Source organism: Phyllostomus discolor, chromosome 5 (genome assembly GCF_004126475.2).
Source record: "Phyllostomus discolor isolate MPI-MPIP mPhyDis1 chromosome 5, mPhyDis1.pri.v3, whole genome shotgun sequence".
NCBI classification, from domain to species: Eukaryota; Metazoa; Chordata; class Mammalia; order Chiroptera; family Phyllostomidae; genus Phyllostomus; species Phyllostomus discolor.
In genome coordinates this window covers 111,830,597-111,850,446 of record NC_040907.2, presented here as the reverse complement: position 1 = coordinate 111,850,446, position 19,850 = coordinate 111,830,597, and the positions used below count along the sequence as shown (strand labels likewise).

General features: G+C 40.3%; 1 protein-coding gene across 1 annotated transcript in view; it reads right to left on the bottom strand.

Annotated features, from left to right (window-relative positions):
- GRID1 (glutamate ionotropic receptor delta type subunit 1) overlaps positions 1-19,850 on the bottom strand; it is a 731,665-nt gene that overhangs the window by 125,295 nt on the left and 586,520 nt on the right. The window contains exons 9-10 of the mRNA XM_028514000.2: positions 4,316-4,417; positions 2,699-2,896 (exon numbers count right to left, since the gene is read on the bottom strand). Of these exons, the coding sequence (XP_028369801.1) occupies positions 2,699-2,896; positions 4,316-4,417 (300 nt within the window). The remainder of the gene's footprint in view (positions 1-2,698; positions 2,897-4,315; positions 4,418-19,850) is intronic.

The window sequence follows — 19,850 nt, the reverse complement described above, 5'->3', positions numbered from 1 at the left end:
CTCTGGGCATGCTGTGCTGTGACCTTAAATGTACCTGGCAAGATTCTTGATTTCTAAGATGGGCTTAATTTTAAGGATAATCAAAGATCCCCATTAAGAAAGAACTAGACTAAGAAATAAAGGTACCAAAACTGGCAGAAGTTAGGACCCCTATGTCTAGATAGATGTTGATAGGTAGTCATGGGCTAGAGTAGCCCCTCAGCCACAAGAGCACTAAAATGTACAGTGATCACCTTGATCTTGGCTCTTGGGCCTTGAAGTAGAAGGCATCCTCATAATTAAGTTCAGTTTAAAATGACCAATAATCAACAAAACAGACAAGCAAGCAAAATATAACCAGAGACAGTGAAATTAAGAACAAACTGACAGTAACCAGAGGGGAGAAGGGAGGGGATAAAAGGGGATAAAAGGGGGAGGGTTTTCAGGAACATGTGTAAAGGACACATGGACAACACCAAAAAGGGGTAGGATTGAGGGTGGGATGTGGGGATGGTTGGGGTGAGGGGAGTGGTGAGGGGAAAATGGACACAACTGTAATTGAACAACAATAAAAAATATAAATAAATAAAATGACCAATTATAACAGTAGCTCTAACCTATATATTCAAATTGGGGAAGCATATATAGAAAGATTTTATCAGGTTCAATATGTGGGCTAGAGGGACAGATATATTGATTTTCTACGCTGGAATCCAATGACATATCTAGAGAAAAGAAAAAGATGTTGGAGGTGATAATGTTGGCACTCTCTTCTTATACTTGTCATATTTTTATCTCTAGCCTTTGCTTTGCTTCTCTTAGCACATACCCAAGATCCAGGAGTTTTGTTTGTTTTAGGATCTAGAGAATTTGGAGCATAGTTAAGTACTGAGAAAGAGATCTAGTGGAGCATGATAGGTCTATAATATAGGATGGAGGAAAACTATATGAAGCCAGGTCTAGGGGAGACACAAAGGAATTGACAGGTAGAAAGATGACCTATAGCAGAAAGAAAAACATTCCCCCCTCTAAAATGGTGGTGAGGGCCTGTATCTGCAGATGTGAATTTCATAATTCATATCTTCTTTTTTTTAAATTGAGGATAGGTTATTAGGTTGCTTGAGGAGAACGGTAAACTTTTGAAACATTTCCTAAGAAATGTTGCCAAAGGACCTGACAAAGAACAAGTTATGGAAACTCAGCCTGTCTTGAAGGTCCAGCTGAAGTAGGAGCCACACATGGCTAATACATCCATCTGGATATATTTGTGGTTTTCTTCCCTAATTATATGCAACAACCTGAATACCAGAGTTACAAGAGAGATAACAGAATCAAGTCAGGGTTGGGGTGGAAGAAGAAATCAAAAACAGAATCACAAGGAATAAAGGGGATTACAGGGGTTTGTCTGGTCAACTACAGAGGGCACACCAGTCAGGAAAGAATGAAGTATAAGAAGAACACAGAAACCTTAGAGGAGGATGAACCTTGAATGCAAATGCTAAGTGGAAAGGACCAGACACAAAAGACCACAAATACATGACTCCATTTATACTGAATGTTCATTAAAAGAAGTCTATAGAGACAGACAGTAGATTGATGATTGCCTAGTGCTGGGGTTGAGAAGGGGATTAACTATACATGAGTATGGGAGATCTCACTGGAGTGATGGAGGTAACCCAAATCTATATTATGGAGATGGTCACACAACTCAGTAAATTTTCTAAAAATCATTGAACTGAAATGGGCGCATTTTATAGTATATAAATTATACTATGATAAGGTTTTTTTAAAATCCTGGGAAAAATTGGAGAGTTATGGGCCTCTGCTCTGCCTTTATGGATTTATAAAGCAAAAGAGGTGTATTTTAGGAGCAAAGGCCCAAAGACTCCAAAGTACACTAGGTTGTAGTCATAAAATGGGACAGTGACAATAGCCTGTAAGGTGCTAACAAGATGTGTGAATGTGGGTACTAGAGTGAAGAACAAGCAAAGGTCACTGGAGGTGAGATGTTCAAAGCACTGTGATCCCAGTTGTCCATAGGCACATTGAAAACATCAAGGTCAGTGATAACAGTAACCATGGAGAGGGAGAGCTTGAGTCAGTCACCCCCATCAACAATGGTTGTAAGGAAGTGACCCAGTGGACATGGGATGACAGGGACAAGAATGTGAACACTGTGAATTGGCTTCATGTCATGGGTCTCAGTGAGGACTCAGGCTCTGCAGCAGGGAGGAAGAATATTGACTCTAAATTAGTATGAGGAGCTGAGGAGTGCCATATCACTTGTACATATCAATGCAAGCAATGCAGACACACACACACATGCACACACATCCCACTGATGAGCCATGTGGGAGAGAATAGGCACTCACCATTACCCACCCTCTTTGAGAACTAGGTTTCTATTTCAGTCCAAATATGGGGATGGGTTTCATGAAGGGTGTATTACAGAGCAGGCACAGTGGATAGACTTTAAAAGAATGAGAATAATGGGTACAGAAGGAAAATGAAGAGTACCAGGAAACGAGAAAATAAAAGAACAGAAATGGGTATGGTGGGGAGAAGAGGTGTTGAAACAAAGACTTCAGTATGTGGAGAGTGGTAACTGTGGTTTGATTAGTTGGTCCCAAGGTTCCAACTGTTCAATGGACCAAATGTGGATATCACCCCAGAGGCAGACTATGGTGCCCCACCCCATAGACACGCTTCTGGGACCTACCTTGCTGATGAGCTCCCCAATCATCCCGTTCCAGGAGGTGTTATGGAGCTGGTGACCATACCTGCCATCAGGGGCCTGGTAAATCTCATATTTGAAGCCCAGAGCCTTGGCTAATGCATCCAGGACATCTATGGAGAAACCTTTGTAGCGCTTGGGCTGCCCAAGGATGTTCTCAGCCACCATCACAAAAGGTTCTTCCTGAGGACAAAAAAATGAATATTTTTCAATTAATTAACAGGTTAATTAATAAACATCTTTCCAGAGTACTGCTGACTCTTCAGCAGTACTGATGAATTGTAGCTTCAGAATGTTTACAGACATGTGCATGTATTTATTTACCCAATTTGGGCTTGAAGTCTGAACCTCTTGGCCTTTCCCTAAAGCAGTTTATGGACACTCAGCATACAGTAACAGGAAGATCCCTCTGGCCAGCTTGTTGATGGAGGAACAAAGATTTACTTGTCCTATGTTATGTTATCTAAGGCTCTTCCCAGAACTCCATTTCCCAGACAATATGGCTTGCTTTCATTCTTTCGTTTGTGACATTCAGCACTCTGTCCTCAGGAAATGCCATAATTCTTCAGTACCCACACAAGAAATGTATAAATTTCTCTCCAAGATAATAAATAACAATAAAGTTCTATGCTATTAGATTGAGAGAAGACAGTATTACATCAGGTTGTACTAGAAAACAGATGCTGATTAATGGACCATGATCATATCATAAGTCAAAGGATAGGATAAGATTAAATCCCAAGTCCCAAGTCCAAAATCATGCCATATTTAGTCACATGTGCTCCTGTAGGGCATGTGGGCATGTGGAAAACACCTCAGTCTTCCCCACCACACCCTATGAAACTGAATAACAATAAGCCTTTTGGCAAAGAACCCAAAGAATGTATCTCCTTAATTTAATATTTTCGAGGGAAACAGAATATGTTTGTTTGGGTGTGTGTATAGGGAATACCTGATCACCACTACTGAAGGTTTCTAGAGCTGAGACACTAGTGCCTGCTACAACAGAGGGAAACATTTGGACTGTCTGTGACCAGCTAATAAGAGAACCCACTGGCTACAGTTCTAAAAAGTTTTTAAAAAGAAACTGAAGCAAGATGTTCTTAAGGTCACTTAAAGATATAAAAGTCTATGATTCTAGGACAACTGTGCAGAAAAATTGCAACCAATAGTCTTTATTATGAACTGTGTGTCACATAGGCCCATCAGTGGTGTTGGGTGCTGAGAAAATATCCTCCTCCCAGCATCTTTCTAAAGATGCTGGCTGCCAGCAAAGCTCTCCTAAGGACCACCAGTAGGTCAAGGTCCTGTTTACATCCAAGAACAAGTAGAGAAGCTTTGCCTGCTCTAGTGCCCAGCAGCAGATCCGGCTCAGTGGTCCTTCCCTACAGAAGCCCAGTGACCTCCACAGGAGTCCTCAGAGGCAGGAGGTCCTGGGACAGAAGCTCCAATGTACTCCTTTCCTTACTGACAAAATTATTTGAGTGAAATGTCTTATGAAAACTCAAGCCACTAGTCAAGATCCCCATCTCTCCAGACCCAGAATTAAATACAACAGAAAGAAACCTCTGCCTCAAAAGCCCCACAGGCGCATTATCCTACCAAGACAGTCACCACTTTGAGAGTCAGTCCTTGGAGGCGGCTGCCCATGGGCCTCTCTTGCAGGCTGCCATTCAGGCCCTTCTCTGAGTCCCACGTCGCCAGCTGTGAAGGAAAAAGAGAGTGTGAGGGACAGAGCACATGTGCCCACTGTTGGAACTTGCTTTTTAAACCAGGATTCTGAATCAGGCAGGTAGGTGGACTACACCTTCTGAGTTTCTCAAAGACCCAGAACCATGTTAAATCCTTAGAAAGGCCGAACTATGACAGAGAAGTTTAAATTCCCCATCAGCCCATCTGGATCTTGAGGGCTTACCATGTCCTTAAAGTGAAATCAATGGGTAAAAACTTGTTTCTGGCATGAACATCTATGTCCAGTTTTATTCTGTCCACTCACTGAAGCCATGTCTCTGTGTCTCCTACAAAGTGTCCTCTTTCTTTAATTACTCCTTGGACTCACCCAGTCCAGAGAGCTCTTGAGTTCAGCCATTGTCACCACCAGCCAGCATAGGATGATGCTCAGCAGTGAAACTGGTAACAAAGACCCAAGTGTACAGCTTGGCTTGCCCCCTGGTACCTACTGCCAGCAGAGTCAAGAGCTCACTGCCTGTCTTCATTGTAGTGCAAACTTCATCATTCTCCCTGACATGCACATAGATGCCAAGAATACATGGGCTCTGGATCTTCCATACCTCCCTGAGCCTGCAGGATCTAATAGTCCAATGTATCTCTGACAGGCACACTCACATGGTTGCAGGGACCCCATCTTGGCTCATAAACAATAGGAAACAGGTGTTCTTGCAACTGTTTCCCCTCCCTTTATCTCTGCAGGGCCTGAGCAGCAATGACGAAAGTTTCATCTCATTAATGATTCTCAATTGTTAACTGGTGATATGTAAAAACATACAGATAATATCCCCCATCTCAATCCAACCTAATCAGGATCTCAGCACTTCCTCATGTGGAACGTTAACACTTCCTTGTGATCCTGGTTGACAACCCCTACTCTTCAGGTCATTGGACCTCTACTCAGTTTCTTGTTAGAATTTCTTAAGAGGACTTTTAAAACATTCTGAAGGTCAGGCCCCATGGATTCAGATTTAATTAATCTGTGGTGAACTAGATATGGATATATTAGCTCTCCAGGTAATTCTAATGCATATCTGAGATCATGAACCATGCTATAGGCTAACACGGTGATCCTCAAAATGTGACAGGCACACAAAACACCCATGAACTTTTTCCAGGCACTTTCTGATTCAGGGCCCAAGATTATTTGTCTGATACGCTCTCAGGTACTGCTGCTACTGATCCATGGACCACCATTTAAGTAGCAAGGGGTTAAAGATTCAGACTGCCACAGATGACATCTACTCTTCTGTATTTTCCATAAAATACAGAAGACCTCTAGTGAAGCCAAGAAGAACCACCTGTCTGCAGGAAAGTGCTACCAGGGGCCCTAAAGGTGACACCAACAGTGCCATTTAAAGATACTTGTACTCTCCCAGCATTTACCATAGTCTTGACATCTGTGCACACTGAGCCATGCCTATGAGGCCACAGTTCCAGAACTGTGGAACCAATACACCTGGAAGATACTACAACCCTGAGGCCTCAAGTGGGAACATCAGAATGATATACATAGTTCTAGATCTAGCTTAAAATGAACCTGTAAACATGCTGTCACTTAGGACATGATACCAACCAAGATGCACTCCTTCCAAATTAATAGGGTACTTGGCAGTGATGAATAAGTCATTTAGTTAAAAGCATGGCTGTGTACTATGAGGAGATCACCACAGCCACCATTAAAAAATTTTAGGAATAGTGTAGTAAAGAGCAAAGTTAAAATCTCCCCATTATCCTGCTTAAGAACATCGAAGACACCAAACTCTGGGAACTGGAATAGTGAGAAGGAAATCTCATGGCTCTTTCTCCACTGGGTCTCAGAAAATAGCACTGGGACCAGATTTAATTCATGCAGCTGGATTAAAATGCTGGTCAAAGGGTAGAGAGCAAACTCAGCCAAAAGGAGTCAAGGTATTGAGTCCCTGCCTTCTTTGGATGCTCCTACATGGACTTGGGGAACTCTTGGTGTGTATTTGGGTTACTTGAATCTTCTCCACTTAACCCTGATGTGTGGTCTGTTGCACAAAGGTGCTGCTGCCCTGATCCAGGCTGTGAGCTAGAAGCATAGGGTGGTGTGGGCAGGCATTGAGAGGCAGAGGCCTTGTTGGAGCTGAGCTGAAATCCTAGGACTGGCTTCATCCCAACAGCTTCTTCCAGCCTCCGTTTCCTATTCTCATGGCTAAGTACAATCCCAATGTAAAGACAGGTCGAGCCTGGTTTATCAAGGACACACAGAGCCCCATTGCAGGCACCTTCCAAGCCAGGGCATCATATGGTCGAGATATCCCTTCACTCATCCCAGGAAGGTTCAGCAGCCCACCTCAATGACTCACAGTATTGAAATGGAAGCAATCTGGTCCTCATGATCATGTAACTGTTCCAGGGAGTGGACATTCTGCCTGCACCAGGACTTGAATTTCTAACGCCTCCTGCTGAACCTCCCTGGCATAGGTGAAGGGACATCTAGACTCTGTGATGCCCTGGCTTGGAAGGTGCCTGCAATGGGGTTCTGTGTGTCCTTGATAAACCAGGTTCTACCTGTCTCTATATTGGGATTGTAATTAAGTCATGAGGATAGAAAATGGAGACTGGAAGAAGCTGTTGGGATGAAGCCAGTCCTTCTAGGATTTCAGCTCAGCTTCAAGAAGGTCTCTGCCTCTCAATGCCTGCCTATACCACACTATGCTTCTAGCTCACTGCCTGGTTCAGGGCAGCAGCACCTCTGTCTCAGAGCATTGCAATAGTTTCCCCATTGATTACCCTCAACTGCCATCTCTTATGGCCCTTTTCTAATGTGCTGAAAGGTACCTTTATAATAAGTAAACTTAAACATGAACTGTGTTAGTTAAATTGTCCCAATGACTTCCAATTTTCTACAGGATAAACCCTACACTTTTAAGCTTGGCCTAAAAGAAAGGCTTTCCTATTTCAGACCCAAGCCTGACTCACAACTTCACTTTAGTTTATATAGCCACAGTGTGCTCCACACCCCTCTAAATGCCTAACATTTCTCATATGCATCATGTTCCCTCCTGACTCTCTATATCCAGTTCTTTTGCCTGAAATGCCATTTCTCTTCAGATGCCTGGTAAACTCTTATTTTTTAAAAATGTTTTCACATTAGAATAGTTTTTATTTCCAGGAGATTTGTGGGCATTGTCCAGAGACTGTCCAGTAACCCCCTTTCCCAGGTTCCCATTATTGTTTCATTAGTAGGATACACTCCTCACAGCTTATAATGAGCTTAGCCCAGTTATCACTGTGTATGCAAGGCCGCAATAGAAATAATCTCCAGTGCTTTCCATTCTGGCCCTAAGACTGATCCAATTGTGCTATCTGGGTTTCTCACCCTGTCCCCTGGGATCAAAATCCTGTCTTCCTAAACTCTCTCAAGTCTCAGACTTGCAAACTAGATCTTGCCTTGCTTATTCCCATCTCAGGGTTTCCAACCTTGCCTTGAATGCCATGTTCTCCTAAAGATCACCTAATTACACAGCTGAGGTAGATTTGTAGAAGAAGATGAAAACTTGGTGTGGAGTTAGCATATGTTTATGATTCAGCAGAGGTTCTAGCTGTGGTCCACCACTTACCTGAATGACCTCAGACAGCATATTTTGCAGCACAATGCTTACAAAACAGAAGGCAATGAACAAATATTTGTTGAATAAATTTAATTTCACTGAAATTCCATTTTCATATCTGTAAAATAGAAAAAAATATCTTCCCTGCCTACCACGTTGAGGGGATGTTCAAAGGAGAAAATCATTTTGATATAAACTATTACAAAATAAATTAATAATCACAAAATAAATAATCAGGGTATAAGACTATATATACAATATGACCTTAATTATGTTTTTTAGAAAAGATGGTAGCAAAAGTGGGAGGAGGTATGTTAAAGTGTATTATGTGAATATGTCTAGCTGGTAGAATTATGAATGGTTATTGTTACTTCTTTATGCTCTTCAAAGTTTTTAGCATGTTTTTTACTACTTTCACAGAATGGAAAATAAGCTTTTAATAAAAATAAGTAGGTCAGACAATCAATCAAAATCCTGTCATATGCACTTACTTGTATGCTTGGCTGAGTGAAAGAAAACCAAATGTATTAAATTATCTGTTGATATGTCAAGGCCAATCTGAGAGTCAGAACCCCATAAATCAGTCCATTGGTTGCAAGGAGCTGTGGCTGAGGGGTGCTCATCTCCTAGAAGAGGCACATTGATAGTTGGTCCAGCATGGAAACTCATTCTACAAGCTCTCCAGGGCCCATGAGCTGATCGAGTTTGGAGACAGGGAAATGGCCACTGTGGAGGCCCAGCTTTATGAAGACAGGCACTCTTTTGCCATAAAGGAAGAGGGGTAGCACCATGTTAGTTACTACTCAGACAATCCCAATATAAGGCCATTGAAATCAAAGTAGAACTTCATGAGAGGGAAAAACATTCCTCTAAGTATGTTATTATTCCTATTTTTTGTCTGAAAATAATTAGGGTTTAAAGTTTATTTTTTATTACTTTTAGTGTTTTTTAATACAGATTTCTCTCTCACTGGCCTTCAGGCATTCTATATTCTGACCAAAAAATAAAAAATAAAACCCACTTCAAAATGAACCAAAATTCTGCCTTCAAACACATCAAATGCAAGCATGTTTCAGGATCTGGGATCCTTCGAGTTTGGCAAGACTTTATTACTCCCTCACATCAGCCCAAAGTTGAGAATCACAGGCTGAGTAAACCCCATTATTTCCACAAAGCTTTGTGCTCTTGCCCAAATCTTAAGGCCAGTAAGGTAAACCATCATTCTTGAGAGAGGCCATCCCTCTGAACATGTGATACATAAGACCAGAACAGAGAAAGTCACAATCCGAACAAAAGACTCCAGTGGAGTCTTTTAAAATTAAATAAAGCCTTTAAATGGATTCCCAAACTTGTAGCCTACCAAGAACAGGAGAGGCTGTATCCCATCTCCCTGCTGTGGGTACCTGGTTCTCCCGGTTCAAAACACTGAGGAAAAAGTTTCAGTCAATAAAAGCCAAATGAGGCTGATGGGCTTGATAAACAGGGAACCAGAAATACCTTTTACCCAAAGAAGGCCTGACACTTCATCATACAGCCACAGGTTGTTTCATCTGTACACATGTGCTTCTGCTCTGACTACCCCTTGTATTTCACAGAAAGAATTTTGTTCATGGGATTGATGAATTTATGGCCACAAACACCCACATTTGACAGCTGACCTGTCAAGATCAGTGCCTGAAAAACTAATTTCCAGCACTGTTAAACAAAACAAGAACTGCCAGTGTTTGATAAGACGGCTACGGTTTTTGCTCATCGCCAAGATCTTCTTTGCCCAGACCAGAGGTGCACATGGAGCCAGAGGTTACAGCACAATCATCACTTGAAGGGAGATATATGCTTTCAAAATCTGATTATGACAAACAACTGTTTGTGAGATCAGCCAATTGGAGAATAAATTTCATAAACCACTGGCCTTGGGCCAATATATTTTCCAAGTCAATTGGGGTGTTCATGTTAGTATTTGAACTGTGAGATGTGAGGATTTGGGACTTTGTGGCCCTGTCCACAATAAACACAGGACTATTAACTCTCAACGCAATATGCCTCTTGTAGGAGATTGGACTTTTTGGACTGTAATCTAATAACAGAGATGTTTCAAAGTGCTAAAAAGGAGCAGAGAGGCAATCCAACTGCTTTATAGCTCTGAGACTGAAAATGATCAATTTCACGTAAAGAGAGAAAGAGGGAAGGAGGGAAGGAAGGTTGATATGCTTAATCCCAAATGTCATATTTAACTATATCCAACAAGGCAATAGGTCAATAACCTAAATTGTCACATTTTACAACTGAGTGAACCATACTTTGGTGGTAAGCTTGTCTAGAGCGAGTGTTGGAAACAGGAAGTGAAGTTTTTATGACTGTGTTTGTAAAACTCACAGCTATAGTGGGAATCTCATGTGAACTGTATCCTCACCAACCAGTAACTGCCAGCAGCTGAGATACAGGTTTCAGTAACTGCAGCCACAGTGCCTTTATAATCACAGTGGTGCATGGACTTTTCTAAAACACCACACTATCATCTTTTGTTCATTTTCCATTGTTATTGGAAAATAAACGTGTTCACTGTATGCTTAAAAGGATCACAGCCTTTGGTGGGGATCAGGTAAAGTGGGAACCTGCATCTTGAATCAGCTTGAATTGGGCATTTGGCCCACACTGATTCCAGGTCATCAATTTTAAGCTATGGCTAACTGCAGGGATAACACAAACACAGTATCTCAGAAGCAAAGTATAAGCATTTAAGGATAGAATACTAACATTTTTAGCCAGGGTTCCTGAAGTAAGGTCTAATGAAGAGTTCATTTTTGGATACAGAAGGGCCAGCCAAAACAAGGTTGTAGGTATATATACTGTGCCTCCCCGTACAACCAAAAGAGGGACAACAACAAATTTAAAAACAAAAAGCAACCAGAACTGACAGAAAATCAAAACTGTATGGAAGTCTGACAACCAAAGAATTAAAGAAGAAATATTTATCCAGACTAGTAAGAGGGGTGGAGATGTGCAGCCAGGCAGAGAGGACTCACTGCAAGGTGGTGGCTGGCAGGGAAAGCAAGGTATCAGCTGGTGGAGTGGGTAGTCCCATATTTGCATGCAGATAAAGTGGTAGGAACAATTGTGGAGTGAAACAGAACACACAATCCAGGGTTCCAATGTGGGGAAATAAAGCCTCAAAACCTCTGACTGAAAAATCCTGTGGGGGTTGATGTGGTGGGAGAAACTCCCAGGCTCATAGGAGAGTTTGTTGGAGAGACCCACAGGGCCCTAGAATGTACACAAAACTACCCACCCAGGAATCAGCTCCAGAAGGGTCCAATTTGGTTGTAGTTAGCAGCAGAAGTGTCTGAAAGCTGGCAGAGAGCTGAACAAGTGGAATTGTTCCCTCTCAGATCCCTCCCCCACATACTGCACCACAACGCAACAATGTGGGTTGCCCCACCCTGGTGAAGCAACCTAAGGCTCTGCACCTAAGTATGTAACAGGCATGCAGAAACAAGGAAAAATGGCCCAAATGAAAGAACAGATCAGAGCTCCAGAAAAACAAATACAACTAAGTGAAGGAGAGATAGCCAACCTATCAGGTGCACAGTTCAAAACAAAATCAGCATGCTCACAGAATTGGTCGAATATGGTCACAAAATAGAGGAAAAAATGAGGCTATGGAAAGTGAAATAAAGGAAAATGTACAGGGAGACAACAGTGACAGGAAGGAAGCTGGAACTCAAATCAACATTTGGACCAGAAGGTAGAAATAAACATTCAACCAGAACAGAATAAAGAAATAAGAATTCAAGTAAATGAGGAGAGGCTTAGGAAACTCCAGGACAACCTTAAACATTCCAACATCCAAATCATAGGGGTTTCAGAAGCAGAAGAGGAAGAGCAAGAAGTGGAAAACTTATTTGAAACAATAATGAAGGGGAACTTCCCCAATCTGGCAAAGGAAATAGACTTCCAGGAAGTCCAGGAGCTCAAAGAGTCCGAAAGAAGTTGGACCCAAGGAAGCACATGCCAAGGTACATCATAATTACATTACCCAAGATTAAAGAAAAGGAGAGAATCTTAAAAGCAGCACAAGAAAAGGAGACAGTTATCTAAAGAGGAGTTCCCATAAGACTATCAGCTGGTTTCTCAAAAGAAACCTTGCAGGCAAGAAGGAGCTAGAAAGAAGTATTCAGTCATGAAAGGCAAGGACCTACATCCAAGATTACTCCATCTAACAAAGCTATTATTCAGAATGGAAGGGCAGATAAAGTGTTTCTCAGATAAAGTCAAGTTATAGGAGTTCATCATCACCAAGCCTTTATTACATGAAATGTTAAAGGGACTTATCTAAGAAAAACAATATGACCAAAACTATGAACAGTAAAATGACAAGAAACTCACAACTATCAACAACCGAACCTAAAAAAAACAAAAAAATGAGCGAAACAAACAACTAGAACAGGAACAGAATCATAGAAATGGAGATCACATGGAGGGTTATCAGCAGGGAAGGGGAGGGAGGTAATGGCAAAAAAGGTACAGGAAATAAGTAGCATAAATGGTAGGCAGAAAATAGACAGGGGGAGGGTAAGAATAGTATAGGAAATGTAAAAGCCAAAGAACTTATATGTACAACCAATGGACATGAACTAAGGTGAAGGAATACAGGTGGGAGGGGGTGTGCAGAGTGAAGGGGAATAAAGGGGAGAAAAAAAAGGGACAACTATAATAGCATAATCAATAAAATATATTAAAAGAAGAAAAATAAATAAATACAGAAGGGAATTCTAAAAATGTTTGTCAATATACTATTTAGATATCACCTATGCAACAAAAAGGAAAAGCCAAAAAAATAACTTCAGATAGAGCAAATTTCCTAATTATGAAAGTACATTAAAAAGTGTACCACATGGCATTTTTAAATATTTAATCTTTATTGTAATTTTTTCTTTACCATTTAGTCCCCGTATATCTACTTCCCCCCAGCAATCACCAATGGCATTTTTAATCATTAAATAATAGAAATTTGAATCAAATGCTTTATATCTGTTATTCTGGGGGAAAAAGTTTATTTTTGGAAGTGCAGTATATCAGGGCCCTAAAATGTGGGCCTGAGAGTACAAACACCACAGGGGATGATCATCAGGTCATACGTACCTGCTGAGAAAGGCGCTGGGACCACAGCCAAAGATTAGACACAGTGTAAGAGGGAGGAAGAGGCTTACTCTGAGGCAGGGGACAACTTGAAGTCTCAGTCCAGGACCATTTGCACAGGAAATTGAGCATTTGGTGAAAGTTGTACTCTTTTAAAACGAGCTCCAGCAGAACTTGTGCTAAATGTCCAGACAGCTGAGCCACAAGACACTGAAAGGACATAAAACAGACTGGAGCATTGTCACATATATGGGCTTCATGAGAAAACTGTAGTAAGGATGAAAGAAAGATACACCCCCAGTGGTGTTGGGGTGGAAAACAAAGAAAACTAGCAGAAGTGTCACTGATGCTGGCAACAAGGCCATTCTGGATGGAGACTGTGGACATGTCCAAACCCTAGCCTCTCCTATCTAAAAGTCTGGAGCATGTGGAGTCCACTGGGCTTGGACAGGGATAGAAGGGGTAAATTGCAGTGGAACCAGCAATGGAGTCTTTCCATCACATTCACAAGGAGGATGGGGGAGGTTCTAATTCTGTTATCATACAGAAAGCAGGAAGATGATGTTGGTCTCACTGTAACAAACAAAAGGTCAGATAATCAGCAAAGGAAATAAGAAGCCCCTCCAAAGAGAGATAGGATACAAGAAATGTTTCATTTCTGACAAAGCATGGGACAAAAGAGTGGTAGTTACACAAGTGAATAAGAAGAAAAAACTTAAATTTTATCATATTCTTCAAGGCCAAGTATGGGCCAGCAAAACAATGGTGCTCCCTTGGTGTTTAGACACAAACACATGGTCATCAGCTCTTCCATCAAACCTCTACCAGGTGGAGAGAGAAAAAAGGACAGAAGAGAGTATCCAAAAGTTATGGGACAATATTAGATACATATATAGCCAATATAAGACTTGTATTCAATATATGTAAAGAAATCTTATAATTCGATTATAAGAAGACAACCCAATTTTTAAAACTAGAAAAAAGACATTTTCTAAAGAAGGTATATGAAAAGATAAGAAGTACAGAAAATATATATATGTTCAAAATCATGAGCTATCAGGGAAATGCAAAATAAGACCACAGGATGTGGCATTAAAACTCACTAGAGTGGCTAAAATCAAAGACTGACACTACCACGTGGTGGTAAGGATTTGGAAATCAAAAGTTGCAGCCACACTGGAAGACGGTTTGGCAATATACTATCCAGTTAAACATACACTGAACATACATACCAACCAGCATTTCTCTTCCTAGTCACTTACCAAAGAGAAGCAGAAAGTACACAAAGATCAGCATATGAATGTTCATAGAAGTTTTATTCATAATAGTCAAAAATTGAAATTCTCCAAATGTCAATCATGGTGATCAGTGAATGGATAAACAAAGTGTAGACTATTTATTCAATGAAATACTACTTAGCAATAAAAAGCAACAAGCTATCCACACATGCAACATCCTGGGTAAAGCTCAAAAGCATTATACCAAGTGACTGAAGCCAGACACAGAAGATCACACACTTTATGATTCCATTTATATGACTTTCTTGAAGAGGCAATATTATAGGTCCTGAAAGTGATCTGTGGTTGCCTGAGGCAGGAATGGGAGAAGGGTATTTAAGGCAAAGAGGAAGGAGGACTATTGAGGGTAATGGAAGTATTCTGAATTTTGAGTGTTTTGGTGATTACACTGCTGTATACATTCGTCAGAGCCAATCAAACACTGTACACCTAAAATGGGTAAATTTATTACAGATAATTGCATCTAAATAAACCTGACTTGTTTCACACATACACACAAACTTATTGATAGTCATCTGAAGAAAGAATGGAGCCATATGCTGGAGAGGCGAGGTAATGGTTCTGACCTGTACTGTCACGTGACCCAACTCTGACTCTTGGGCAAAGATGATGACCTTATGGCAACAATAATGATGATAATAACCATGACCAATGTTAGTGCCCTTGGGTCATCATGCTTGAACTAGCTAGAAATACAGGGTATCAAGGAACCAAGAAATTATCTGACAATCTAGAAAATCTGAATGTGTCTTTTTAAAGGTTTAGGAAGAACATAAGTACAGTTTAACCTTCAAAGACTTCCTTAGTGTGCATGGAAAAATAGTTTTCACAACATTAAATATAGTATGATCCATTTTCTCTTAATGCTTATTTCTTTTTGTGAGATGATGCCTGTGCATGTCTAAGACAAAAAAGTAGCTTAAGTGGCTATTACTGGCACCAGGTAGAGTGATAGGATTGTGGAAATGTTCATCTTTTGTTCTATACAATCATGTTTCAATTGTCTTACTAAGAGGAAGCATTGCTTCTATAATCAGAAGAAAAACAATAAAGCTATTTTTATTTTGAGACTGCATTGCAATATAGCTTATAACTGCAATGTTGATTTTGTATCTCTAATTGTTTTAGGTATATTGGTTTTGTCTCTCTAAATAAACTGCAAGTTCTATCAAAGGCAGTATCTGCAGTGAGACATGCCAGGCTGGAATTCTGGTCCTTCTGCTCTCATGTTGAGTGACCTCTGGCAAGTCACTTGAACTGGTCATATTCTTTCTCTGGGCTAAAAGTGTCCTCCTCCTCTGTTACTAATTATTAATAGACATTAGTTATTGTTATTAACAAAACTTTCTTTTGTCTCAGATCTATACTAGGTTTAGATCCATCAAGCAGCATAAGAAATTCTTGCTAGTTTAAGTTGACTAGAATTAATGTTACTATACACACTCTATACACTATACATAAGTCTGAAATCTGACAAGGTACCTCAGACAGCCAGTTCTATGAGACCTTGCATTGAAAAAAGCAGCAGGTGTCTCTCCTCATACTTTCTGTAAAATCTGGGCCACCTCCTCTTCCCTAGAACACTTTCCTCTTCCTTTGTTCTCTGAGTCTGCTTACCCTCTGGAGATCACTATAGAGATCCTTCCTTGTACCTTTTAAAAAGACTGTCTCCCTCTGACAATACCATCCCACACAATATATTAAAATTCATGTCTATATATTCTCAAATATACTATATCTCTTTTAAGGCAGGGACTATCTCTTCTTCATTTTTATTCACTCAATAAAATTTTATTAGAAAAATTAATAAAATTAACCATCCCCTGGGCACTTCCTTATTAACTGGCTGGAATAATGGGCTTTTCTCAAATTCTGGTTACCAGGTTACATCACCTATCTGAAGCTCTGTAAAAGGCACTCTCACTCAACACTCATTTATTTATGACTGAAAGTGCCTGGGCTGGATTTTCTCTTTTGCATGGGTGTTTTTTGTTTGTTTGTTTGTTTGTTTGTTTTTGAAAACTTGCTTTATGACTTCAAGTCACAAAAAAAGTTAGTAAAATGAATGATTCTGAAGACATTTTTTAAAATCTACTTATTATGCCTTTACCTCCTGACCCTTGTTACATAAGTGTGGTCTATGAAATAGGTCATCTGGGACTTGTTTAAATCAAAGAATCTTGGCTCCATCCCATGTCTGTAGAGTCAGTGTCTGCATTTTCATAAGATTCCCAGGCCATGCAGAGGCACAAGGAAGTCTAAGAAGCATAATTTCTAGATCATACCATTATTTCTTGCTCAGATCTTTATAAGCTGTTTTACTTCTCTCCCAATTCCTCTCTTATCTGCCTACTATCTAATCCTCACCCCACAACCAAAGTTTCCTTTCTTGCTTTCTTTCATTTTAATGAAAATTGTTTAATTTAACCTCCTTCTTAAAATTGTCAGGTCATTTCTTGTTAAACTCAGATTAAAGAACATATATATTTTTCATAGCTTATAAGACTGTCCAAGATCTGGCCCATGCCTACCCTTCAATCTTGTCTTATGCCACATTTTCCACCTTGCTCACTGCACTTCACTGACACTGGCCACCTTTCAACTACTCTCTCAAGCCAAGGTCTTTCCTTGACATACTTATCTCTATTCTTCACACCCCATGGTTGGCTCTTTCTCATCTGGCAAGTCTTACCCAGTGAGTTGATGAGCTATACTCCTGAAAAAACCTTCCCAGATCACTCTTCCGCAGTATGCTTAATAGTCATAAGCATAGGATTTTGTCGTTTTCTCTATACCTCTCATATATTACAATTTCTGATACCATGCCCTAAGGTAAAAATTGTCTGTTTTGCTTGTGTTTGCTCAGCATCATATGTTCAGCATCTGATTAATTTATAGCATGTAGTATGCGCTTAATAAGTATTTGTTGAATAAACAGATAAATCAATGAACTAGTCAAAGGGTCAGCAAACTTTTCCATAAAGAGCTAGACAGTAAATAATTTAGGATTCTGGGGTAATATGATCTCTATGGTCCATTACTCAATGAGTGTGGTTGGGTTCCAACAAACTTTACTGGATTTGGCCCAAAAGCCACACATGACTGATTCCTAATAGTTGACACCTTCATTTCCATTGTTCCCTCCATCTAGAATGTTCTACCCCCAACCATAAACTTCTCCTTTTTTAAAGAGATATGTTTTTTTATTATTATTCTTTTTAAATAATTTTATTGTTGTTCAAATACAGTTGTCTCCATTTTCCCTCCACCACTTTCCCCTACCCCACACAGCACCATGTCCTACCCTCAATCCTACCCCTCTTTGGCTTTGTCCATATGGGTCCTTTAGACATGTTCTTTGATGACACTTGCCCTCCTTTTCCCCTTTACTTCCCTCTCCCCTCCCCACTGATTACTGTCAATTTGTTCTTTATTTTAATGTCTCTGACTATATTTTGCCTGGTTGTTTGTTTTGCTGATTAGGTTCCACTTATAAGTGAGATCATATGGTATTTCTTTCACTGCCTGGCTTATTTCACTCAGCATAATGCTCTCTAGTTCCATCCATGCTGTCATGAAGGATAGAGCTTCTTCCTGTCTTCTGCATAGTATTCCATCATGTAAATGTACCATGGTTTTTTGATCCACTCATTTACTGATGGACACCTAGGCTGCTTCCAGCACTTGGCTATTGTAAATTGTGCGTCTATGAACATTGGGATGCATAGGTTCTTTTAGGTCAGTGTTTCGGGTTTCTTAGGGTATAATCCCAGCAGTGGAATTGCTGGGTCAAAAGGCAGTTCCACTTTTAGTTTTCTGAGGAAATTCCATACTGTTTTCCACAGTGGCTGCACCAGTCTGCATTCCCACCAACACTGTACTACAGTACCCTTTTCTCCACAACCTTGACAGCACTTGCTGTTTGTTGATTTGTTTATGATGGCCATTTTGACTTGTGTGAAGTGGTATCTAATTGTGGTTTTAATTTGCATCTCTCTGAAGGCTAGTGATCCTGAGCATCCTTTCATATGTCTCCGGGCCCTCTGTATGTCCTGTTTGGAAAAGTGTCTGTTCAGGTTCTTCATCCAATTTTTAATTGGATTGTGTTCCAGGGGTGGAGTTGGTTGAGTTCTTTATCTATTTCAGAGATCAAACCCTTGTCCAAGATATCATTGGCAAATATAATATCCCATTAAGTTAGTTCCCTTTTCATTTTACTGATATTTTCTTTAGCCATGAAGATTTTTATTTTGATGTAGTCCCATTTGTTTATTCTTTCCTTCATGTCCCTTGCTTTAGGGGATATACTGGTCAAAATATTGCTGCATGGAATATCTGAGATATCCTTGCCTATGTTCTCCACTGTGACTTTTATGGTATCACAACTTATATTTAGATCTTTTATTCATCTTGAGTTTATTTTTTGCATATGGTGTACGTTGGTGGTTGAGTTTCTTTCTTTCTTTCTTTCTTTCTTTTTTTTTTAGATTTTATTTATTTATTTTTAGAGAGAGAAGGAAGGGAGGGAGGGAGAGAGAGAGAGAGGGAGAGAGAGAGACATCAATGTGCGGTTGCTGGGGGTTATGGCCTGCAACCCAGGAATGTACCCTGGCTGGGAATCAAACCTGGGACACTTTGGTTCCCAGCCCGCACTCAATCCACTGAGCTATGCCAGCCAGGGCTTTCCTTCCTTCCTTCCTTCCTTCCTTCCTTCCTTCCTTCCTTCCTTCCTTCCTTCCTTCCTTCCTTTCTTTCTTTTTGCATGTAGCTCTCCAGATCTCACAGCACCATTTGTGAAGAGGCTACTTTTCAAAACACTATCCTTTCAGGTTTAATTTGTCATTATAAAAAATTGTTTAATTGTCATGCTTTTGGGAAACCCCATTTTATCCTTCTGACAGAAAGTGACAGGTCCCACTGCATCCTCATAGCATACACTTGCCCCTTTTCATGGCACTAATCACATCCAGATTTCTCTGGTAGTTCCTCCAGCAGATTGTATTTTCTAAAAGTGATTGTGACAATATTTCCCATCTCACGTGCTCTTCTATAATGTGATTTCCCCCTCTTTATCAAGAAGTGAAATTTAATTCTGCTCTCTTAAAATCTGATCTTAATCTGAGGCTGCATGTCTTTGAGATTCCATTGGAACAGGCCATCAGGATTCTGCTTGACTCTTGGGATGCTTATTCTAGGACAGGGATTTTCAGCCTTGGCTTCAGTAATACAAATAGCATTCCCCTTTCCAGTATACCAATCAAAAATATTTCCAGACCTTACCAAATGTCCCTTGGAAGACAGAATCACTCACTATTTAAAATCTCTTTTCAAGGAGAAGTCAGCCACCATGGAAAAAATTCAACTTCCCTGAGACCACCATGCTGGAAAAAT